General features: G+C 49.0%; 1 protein-coding gene across 1 annotated transcript in view; it reads left to right on the top strand.

Moving 5' to 3' along the window:
- The window catches only part of PSMB2 (proteasome 20S subunit beta 2), a 45421-nt gene that overhangs the window by 29431 nt on the left and 5837 nt on the right, over nucleotides 1–10153 (top strand). The window contains exon 4 of the mRNA XM_075334059.1: nucleotides 829–991. Coding sequence (XP_075190174.1) covers nucleotides 829–991 — 163 coding nt within the window. The remainder of the gene's footprint in view (nucleotides 1–828; nucleotides 992–10153) is intronic.

The raw sequence follows: 10153 nt of genomic DNA, 5'->3' as shown, positions 1-10153 counted from the left end.
AAAAAAAACGTTCATGACGCATGTTAAAAAAACGTAATGTGAAAGCAGCCTTATCTAATAAGTTGCTTTCAGGAGTCTATCTTCTGGACAATAAAGGATCGAGCTATTGGAAAGTCAACAGACCAGATCCTCATACATGCTAGACTATTGTCCTATAACAGTGGGTTTGACTGGCTTTAGTCTGATGTGTATGAGTGTGTTAAGTTAACATTTACTAAAGCTGGTGTCGCACATAACGACGTGGCTGCAACGTCACCATATTCTGTGACGTAGCAGCGACCATACATGATCGTTAGTAAGCTGTCAAACATGTTATAAAAAGCAGCGATCATAGCGACGTCGACTGTCGTTGTGTGGTTTCAGACGTAGCGTCGCTGCTTCGGTGTCAAACACAAGGATTATCAGCATGGCGCAGCGGGATAGCAGTGATCAAAAAATGACCTGGAGCATTCAGGAGCGAGCAACGATTTCGCAGCAGAGGTCTGATCGTTGTTGTGTCACACACAGCGACGTCGCTGTTGAGGTCGCTGCAACGTCACAGAATATGGTGACGTTGCAGCGACGTCGTTGTCGTTATGTGACACCAGCTTAACTATATTTTTGTTTACGGAGCTGAACAAAAGCCATTTGTACCAGCAGCGCTCCATGAGTTTTGTATGCTATTGGCTTCTTGCATGGTGGTGTTGTAGCGGCATTGTGTCAGCAGCAGTGTAGGCCAAGCCTTGAAGTTTTATGTGATCGACTATGTTAAAATTGAATAATCTGTTTTTAAAATTCAGTGAAAGTACTCCATGTAGCATGTTATAACATCATTACATGTTTTTGCAGACCCCTTACCATGTTAACATGCTGCTGGCTGGTTACGACGAACATGACGGACCTTCCCTCTATTATATGGATTATCTAGCATCTCTGGCAAAAGCACCTTTTGCAGCTCACGGTTATGGAGCCCACCTCACCCTCAGCATCCTTGACCGCTACTATAAGCCAGGTATGATAAGTTTTGCACTTGGGTTGTGTAATGGGTCTTATTTTTTAAAATGTTCTTGGTTAAGATGCACGGTGTAGGACACATGACTGAGATGTGGGGAACAATATTTTAGCATTCAACATTTTGATATTTTCTTTTTGTAATCCTATAATTCCTACTAACAGCTACTAAGTAATATAGACCTCTGGAGTGGTATGAATAGCTTTGACAGTCTACAGGTACTCTTCCATCTTTGTAGCAAAATGTTAAGCTTCAGGAAGATAGTAGCTAGGGATGAATAAGTCCAAACTGTAAAGTTTGGGGTCCATAGTGGACACCTAATGTCCAGAGCTTGAATTTACATAGACTTTTTTAATGAAAATCTGTGTCTGACTTTGGAATTCAAATATTGTTTGGATGCTGCATAAAGTTTGTTGGATGGCTGTACTGCAGCCATATCAGCAACCTTTTCGCCATGGAGAAGCATGTACGCTGTTGTGAACATAAAAAAAAATGACATATGGTCCTCCCTTTAGTTTTTTATAACTAGTGTAGGTAAAGCAGACAGCTCGGGCTGGTATTATCAGGGTGGAAAGGCCCTTGATGATTTGGCGCTTCCCAGCCTAAAAACAGCAGCCCGCAGCCGCCCCTAAAGTGGCACATCCACTAGATGCATCATTTCTGGCACTTTGTCTGGCTCTTTCCAATTGCCCTGGTGTGGTGGCAATTGGAGTAATACTTTTGGGGTTGATGTCAGCTGTGACTAGTAATTAAGAGGTCTATCATGCACACACATTACTAAACCAGTAAAGAGTTAAAAAACTGCAGGCAGTTGACCCCCCCTTTGCTTCTTTTTGCAGCCATTTTACAGCACCAAAGCTCTGTTCCCCATTATATGGGGTCTAGGGTAAAGTCTGGGTCCCGAACAGAACTTTAAACTAAAGACTGACCAAACCTGAACATCCACGGGTTCACTCATCCCTTCTAGTAGCCTAAAGGATTGCCTCTGTAAAAGGGATTTATGGAAATGAATGCCATTTTACTAGCACCACAATGTGAAACATCCTTATAAATGTAAAAGGGTAGTTTTTGTAACAAAAATGCGTTTGGGGAGAATTATTAAAGGGGCTTATCTACTGGACCATTTAGTCACAGTTTGACCTGACTCGCTCACATAATGCTCCTGCTGGATGCTGATCCCTGTAATTTGGTGGGATAATGCGGCACTGACTGCGCATGAGGGCTACAGTTAAGTTTTACCTACCTGGAGCTATTTGCAGGTCTCCAATAGTAGGCAATATATGTAAGGGTATGTTTCCACATTGCAGATTTGTTTGCAGATTTTCTGCATCTAAAACTGCATCACTTGGCCGGAAAAACGATGCTGAAAAAATGTGAAGTTTTTGGGTTGTTTTTTTTTTTAATGGATTGTGATAGGAAAAACACAAACAATTGACATGTCACTAGTTTGGTGCAGTTTTTTTTTTTTCTGCACAAAAATCTGCAACGTGTGCACAGCACTTCCGGATTCTCGTAGACTTTGCTGGGAGGCGTTTTGCCTTGCAGGTTCATTAAAATCTGCAAGAAAACGTTAAGAGACGAAGCGTGTGCACACAGTCTACCTACCTCGCTGTAAATGTTCTGGGTGTTGTCTGGGTGGGGATGTGTGAGAGAGTGGTGTTGTTTGTATGTTGCGTTGTGTGTTGCATTGTTTGTGGAGCGCTGTGTGTCTGCAGTGTTGTCTGTGTGTGTTGCTGTGTGTGTTGCGCAGTTTATGTGCGTGTGGATTGCATGTGTGTTTTTGGGGGGAGGTATGTATTGTGCAATGTGTGTGTGTGTTGCGCGGTATGTGCATATATTTGTGTGTGCCGCGGTGTTTGTGCATTGTGTGTGGGTGTCTGTGTAGGGCGGTGTGTGTGGTGTGTGTGTGTGTGTGTGTGTGTGTGTGTGTGTGTGTGTGGTGTGTTTTGGGGGGGGAGGTGTGCACCCCCATCGTGGTCCACCCCCCCATGCTGCGCACCCCCCATTGTGCTCCATCCCCCATGCTGTGAACCCCTCAGAGAGGAGTATTATAGGAGGATTATAATAGGAGGAGTATAATGAGAGGAGTAGTCCTGGGGAAAGAGTATAATGGAAGGAGTTGTCCTGGGGGGGAGGTGTACAGTTGCCGAGCGGGCATAGTGCGGGGGGGACGTGGCCTAGCGGGCAGCGCGTGCCGGGGGGGACGTTGGCCTAGCGGGCAGCACGTGCGGGGGGGACGTGGCTAGGCGGGCAGGGGGTGGCGGGCCTGGCCAAACGGTTAATCCATGCGGGGGGCGGGGGCCAGGCCGAGCTAAGCGGGCCAATCCGACGGTTTGTCACTGTAAGGACACAATTTTGGAGCAAGACAGACAGAATAAGGTATGTATGTGTGTATGTGTGTGTGTGTATGTGTATGTGTGTGTGTGTGTGTGTGTATATATATATATTATATAAAGCTGTATGACTGTTTATTTGAACGATGAGTAGATATAGGCTTAGTTTTCACATAATGAGCTGGTTGTTTAATTTGCACACTTTTTTGCCTATGTACAGTGTTTTACTGTAGGGGTTTTTGCTTTTGTTTAGGGTAAAGTATTGACCAAAAAAATCACATTTCTAGTAATTTTTTTTTTTTTATATTTGTGCTTACCAATCGGGTTAATTAATTTCATATTTTGATTGGACTTTTATAAATGTTACAGTGCCAAATATGTTGTCATTATTTTTTCTTTTGTATTTTTCCAGTGGGATATAATCAGGGGATGTTAGCCTGCTGTGATCATCCGATTTGCCCATAACTATATACTACAGTGTTGCAGTATATAGTACAAATATCGCTCTCCTTTGAGCCCTAGCATATAGCTGAGCCTTAGAGGAGTACCAAGATGGCGGCAATGAGGACCTTCCGAGAGCCCCGACTGCCATGGTTGCTCGTCAGCGCCCTACAATTGCGTCACAAGGTGGAGTGTTTCCATTTAAATGACATTCGCAGAGCTTGTCAGCAGAAATTTAAATGTTTAACAACCACGGCCAGACCTCAACTCTGTCCGTGTCTGTTAGAGATTAGGAATGAATGTACCCGAGCAAAATTCGAGTTTGCCCTTCTTCGGCTGGTTGTTCGTTAACAGTGCGGGTTCAGGACCCAAACTTCACACTGAACCCCTTAGAAATCAATAGGGATCTGAACTTTAGTGCTGTAAAAATGGTCATTAGTAAGGGCTAAGGGTCTGCAAAAGAAAGCAAAATGGGTAAGGAGAACGATTGCCCTGCAAACAAATGTGTGTGTATATAGGGTATAGATAAAAAAAGGAAGTGGCGTTTTCCCCTATTTTTTGATAACCAGCACAAGTAAAGTAGACCTGCTTTACCTTGGCTGGTTATTAAAAATAGAGGGAATCCTTAACATTTTTGTAAAATGTATTTATTTATTTTTTTTATAAACTGCTTTGGGTCCCTCCTACTTTTTGATAACCAGGCAATATAAATAGACATCTGAGTGCTGGTCGGGAACACCCATGGTTATTTGTCTCTTGCCAGTCTAAAAAAAATAGCAGCCCGCAGCTGCCCCGAAGTGGCACAACCATTAGATGCACCAATTTTTTCACTTTGCCCGACTCTTTGTGATTGCTGGTGGCAATCGGGGTAATACTTCTGGGGTTGATGTCAGCTGTGAATTGACAACTGGCATCAACCCCAGATGTTAGTAATGGAGAGGCATCTATCAGACACCCCCGTTAATAACCCGTCAAGTGCAGAGTTAAAAAAACACAACCACACAGAAAAATTGTATTTTTTATCTTAATAAAGACTCCCCTTTTACTCCCTCCATTCATTTTATTAATTTAAAAAAATCCTTAAAATTCTGACTTAATCTAATGGTGTAAAATTGATGCCCATCGATTTCTATGGAGCAACGTTCTGAGAACAAGCCACCATAAGTCACTGCCGGTCAGCGACCGACCCGGAATTCCTCACGGTCTTAAGAAATTCCGTACGTGCTGCTGACCGTGAGTGACCTATGGAGCCTCGTTCTCAAAAGAAAGCTCCATAGGAATCGATGGGCTTTGTGGAACATTACATCATTGGATTTCATCGGAATTCTGATGATTTTTTTTTTTAATTAATAAATTGGTGAATGAGAGTGTGTGGGGGAGACTTTTATTTAATCAAACTATATATAAATATATATTTAATTTTTTTTTTTAATTCAACACTTATTGGGTTAGTAATTGGGGTATCTAATAGACACCTCTCCATTAGTTAGCCCTGAGCTGATTTCAACCCCAAAAGTATTACAACAATTGCCACCGCATCAGGACAATCGGGAAGAGCCAGGTAAAGCGCCAGAATTGGTGCGTCTAGTGCAGGGGTGGGGAACCTTTTTTCTGTCGGGGGCCATTTGGAAATTTCTACCAACCTTCGGGGGCCGCACAAAATTATCAATGTTTAAATGACCCTGCTATATTGGGTGAAGCAATTAATTAACTGGGGGCATGGGGCTGGGGGCACAGACACCACACGCGGGGCTGGGGGCACAGACACCACACGCGGGGCTGGGGGCACAGACACCACACGCGGGGCTGGGGGCACAGACACCACACGCGGGGCTGGGGGCACAGACACCACACGCGGGGCTGGGGGCACAGACACCACACGCGGGGCTGGGGGCACAGACACCACTGGAGGGGTTGGGGGCACAGACACCACTGGAGGGGTTGGGGGCACAGACACCACTGGAGGGGTTGGGGGCACAGACACCACTGGAGGGGTTGGGGGCACAGACACCACTGGAGGGGTTGGGGGCACAGACACCACTGGAGGGGTTGGGGGCACAGACACCACTGGAGGGGTTGGGGGCACAGACACCACTGGAGGGGTTGGGGGCACAGACACCACTGTGGGGGAGGCACAGACACCACTGTGGGGGAGGCACAGACACCACTGTGGGGGAGGCACAGACACCACTGTGGGGGAGGCACAGACACCACTGTGGGGGAGGCACAGACACCACTGTGGGGGAGGCACAGACACCACTGTGGGGGCGGCACAGACACCACTGTGGGGGGAGGCACAGACACCACTGTGGGGGGAGGCACAGACACCACTGTGGGGGGAGGCACAGACACCACTGTGGGGGGAGGCACAGACACCACTGTGGGGGGAGGCACAGACACCACTGTGGGGGGAGGCACAGACACCACTGTGGGGGGAGGCACAGACACCACTGTGGGGGGAGGCACAGACACCACTGTGGGGGGAGGCACAGACACCACTGTGGGGGGAGGCACAGACACCACTGTGGGGGGAGGCACAGACACCACTGTGGGGGGAGGCACAGACACCACTGTGGGGGGAGGCACAGACACCACTGTGGGGGGAGGCACAGACACCACTGTGGGGGGAGGCACAGACACCACTGTGGGGGGAGGCACAGACACCACTGTGGGGGGAGGCACAGACACCACTGTGGGGGGAGGCACAGACACCACTGTGGGGGGAGGCACAGACACCACTGTGGGGGGAGGCACAGACACCACTGTGGGGGGAGGCACAGACACCACTGTGGGGGGAGGCACAGACACCACTGTGGGGGGAGGCACAGACACCACTGTGGGGGGAGGCACAGACACCACTGTGGGGGGAGGCACAGACACCACTGTGGGGGGAGGCACAGACACCACTGTGGGGGGAGGCACAGACACCACTGTGGGGGGAGGCACAGACACCACTGTGGGGGGAGGCACAGACACCACTGTGGGGGGAGGCACAGACACCACTGTGGGGGGAGGCACAGACACCACTGTGGGGGGAGGCACAGACACCACTGTGGGGGGAGGCACAGACACCACTGTGGGGGGAGGCACAGACACCACTGTGGGGGGAGGCACAGACACCACTGTGGGGGGAGGCACAGACACCACTGTGGGGGGAGGCACAGACACCACTGTGGGGGGAGGCACAGACACCACTGTGGGGGGAGGCACAGACACCACTGTGGGGGGAGGCACAGACACCACTGTGGGGGGAGGCACAGACACCACTGTGGGGGGAGGCACAGACACCACTGTGGGGGGAGGCACAGACACCACTGTGGGGGGAGGCACAGACACCACTGTGGGGGGAGGCACAGACATCACTGGGGGGGAGGCACACACATCACTGGGGGGGAGGCACACAGGACTGGGGGGGTGCACACAGGACTGGGGGGGTGCACACAGGACTGGGGGGGTGCACACAGGACTGGGGGGGTGCACACAGGACTGGGGGGGTGCACACAGGACTGGGGGGGTGCACACAGGACTGGGGGGGTGCACACAGGACTGGGGGGGTGCACACAGGACTGGGTGATGGGCTGCACATAGGATTGTGTGGGGGTGCACACAGGACTGGGGGAGGGGTGCACACAGGATTGGGGGGGTGCAAACAGGACTACTGGGTGATGGGCTGCACACAGGACTGGGGGGGTGCACACAGGACTGGGGGGTGCACACAGGACATTGGGGGGCTGCACACAGGACTGGGGGAGGGGTGCACACAGGACTGGGGGGGTGCACACAGGACTGGGGGGGTGCACACAGGACTGGGGGGGTGCACACAGGACTGGGGGGGGTGCACACAGGACTGGGGGGGTGCACACAGGACTGGGGGGTGCACACAGGACTGGGTGATGGGCTGCACATAGGATTGTGTGGGGGTGCACACAGGACATTGGGGGGGCTGCACACAGGATTGGTGGGGGGGTGCAAACAGGACTACTGGGTGATGGGCTGCACACAGGACATTGGGGGGCTGCACACAGGACATTGGGGGGCCACACTGCGCTGAGAGTTTCATGCAACTCTGGGGGAGAAGGTTTACAGAACTGGTGTGGGGAGGCACAAAGCATTGGGCAGGGCACATAGCAGCAGAGGGTCGGCGCTGGACTCACAGCAGCATCGCACTCACATCACCGGAGTGCAGGAGCCGGACACACTGCATCAGAAGGAGAAGGCAGGCACTGATCTCCGGAGGGCAGGGGGCGGACACACAAGGCTAGAGGCTGCTGTAGACCCGCCCACAATTGGCACTGGCCGACGGGAGAACACATTGCAGCACAAACAGCAATGTGTGGATTTAAAGGGCCGGCGGCAGCAAGACCGAGGTGACAGCACCAGCACTGCCTCCCCCGGGAATCTGCCCGGGGGCCACATAAAAGGTCATGGCGGGCCGCATGCGGCCCGCGGGCCGGAGGTTCCCCACCCCTGGTCTAGTGGATGCCCCCTTTCTGGGGCGGTTGTAGTCTGGTATTTTTAGGCTGCGAAGCATCAAATAACCGTGATCCTTCCTAGCCTGATAACACCAGAGACCATGAAAAAAAAAAAGCAGGAAATCCAGCATCCGCTTGATTAAAGCCATTTTTTAATGAAGATAATTAAAATGCACAAAAAAAAACATGATTACTGCCAGTATGGACAAGTTGTCCATCAATTAGTTTCACAAACTGTTTTGTCACGATTAATAAGTGTATCTGTTTGAAACGCGTTGATGGACAATTTGTTCATACTGGCTGTAATCCTATTTTTTATGAATTTTAAAGGTAAGGTGTTGCTGGGTTGTTTTTTTTTTTTTTAATTTTTGTATTAATAGTGACTATGGCATCAAGTATTTTTAATACAAAATTAAATTCACTATTTAGTTTTTATTTAATACTAGTTTTACTGAAACACTGGGGGCTGCCATCTTGGATTTGCTGTATGTAACGACTTTTTACCTCAAATACGGCAGTCCTGTGTCAGAACAGCCAGTTGTCGGGCTGGGCTGCCACTGTATACTTAACAGTGACACTACGTCTGCTGTAAGCTAGACACGCCCCCTGGGCTGTCCAAATCACAGCAGAGGGAGGAGATAGTCGGCAACTTTGTGTAGCTCACAGAGTATGCTGCGCTTTCCCCCTGTCACGCGCTCTGGATGTGTGAGTACCGGCGCCGGGCTGCTGCTGCTCCCCCCCGCTCTCATGTGCTCACCTCGGGCCTCCGCTCAGTGGTGCAAAGTATGCTGGGGAGTGCAGTATACAGCGGAGCGTGGAATACAGTAGAGGACAGTATACTGTGGAGGGCAGAGCACAGTATACAGCTGAGCACGGAATACAGCAGAGCGCAGTATACAGTGGGGTGAACTATACTGATGAGCGCGGTATACAGCGGGGCACGGAATACATTGGGGCTTAGTATACAGTGGCGCACTAGGCCAGCTGTCCTTGGTGACACTTTAGACATATTAGGATCACTTTGCGGTCACCAACAAAATGGCTCAGCATTGTGATCCTAAACTTCATCTTCCCTTATCTTTTTCGAAACACCCAGATTGGGAGGGGGAGGTGACATTACACACAGGAGAGCAGATTCTGCCAATTTTTACTGCAGTTGTAATGTGACCTAGTTCTACAGTAGCTCTACAGCAGGATTTTAGCAGCTGCTCCCCCTAGTGTTTGAGTGGAAAATATCAAACTTTTAAAAAAAAATTTATTGTTTTGCTCAATTTTAAAACAAATATGTAAACATAACATTAAAACATTAATACTATTTTTCAGTTTTTTTGTTTTTTTTTTTTTTTATACACCTTCCCTTTAATGATCATCTTCATTACAGCTATTTTTTAATCAAGCGGATGCTGGATTTGCTGTTGTGGTTGTTTTTGTTTTTTTTCTTCCATGGTCTCAAGTTTCCACTTGGATTCTGGTCCAGGTTTCCGAGTACCGGACCCACATTCAATTGTCTTGTGAGCTGTATAAACTTTTTGTTTTTGTACTGATAATACCAGCCCCTAGCTGTCTGCTTTACCGTGGCTGATTATCAAGAATAGGGGGACATCACGCTGTTTTTCTTAAATTATTTAAATAATTAAAAAAAAACAACTTGCTATGCTCTCTATTTGTGATAACAAGCCAAGGTAAAGTAGACAGCTGAAGGATGCAGTGTTCAGCTGTCTGCTTTACCTGCCCTGGTGATCAAAAAATAGGCGGGAGCCCACATCATTATTTATTTTCTTTATTGTTCAAAGCAGCATATAGGCATCTTCCCCATACAATAATGATTGATGATTTGCTGCGCTGCAGCATTTCAATAAACTTAGCATTTTCAGTCTGTTTCTCAACACACATCAATGGAGGTGCATTATGACGCT

Source organism: Anomaloglossus baeobatrachus, chromosome 2, assembly GCF_048569485.1.
Source record: "Anomaloglossus baeobatrachus isolate aAnoBae1 chromosome 2, aAnoBae1.hap1, whole genome shotgun sequence".
NCBI classification, from domain to species: Eukaryota; Metazoa; Chordata; class Amphibia; order Anura; family Aromobatidae; genus Anomaloglossus; species Anomaloglossus baeobatrachus.
The sequence above is the reverse complement of the archived record's forward strand: the minus strand, read 5'-3'. Positions and strand labels throughout refer to the sequence as shown.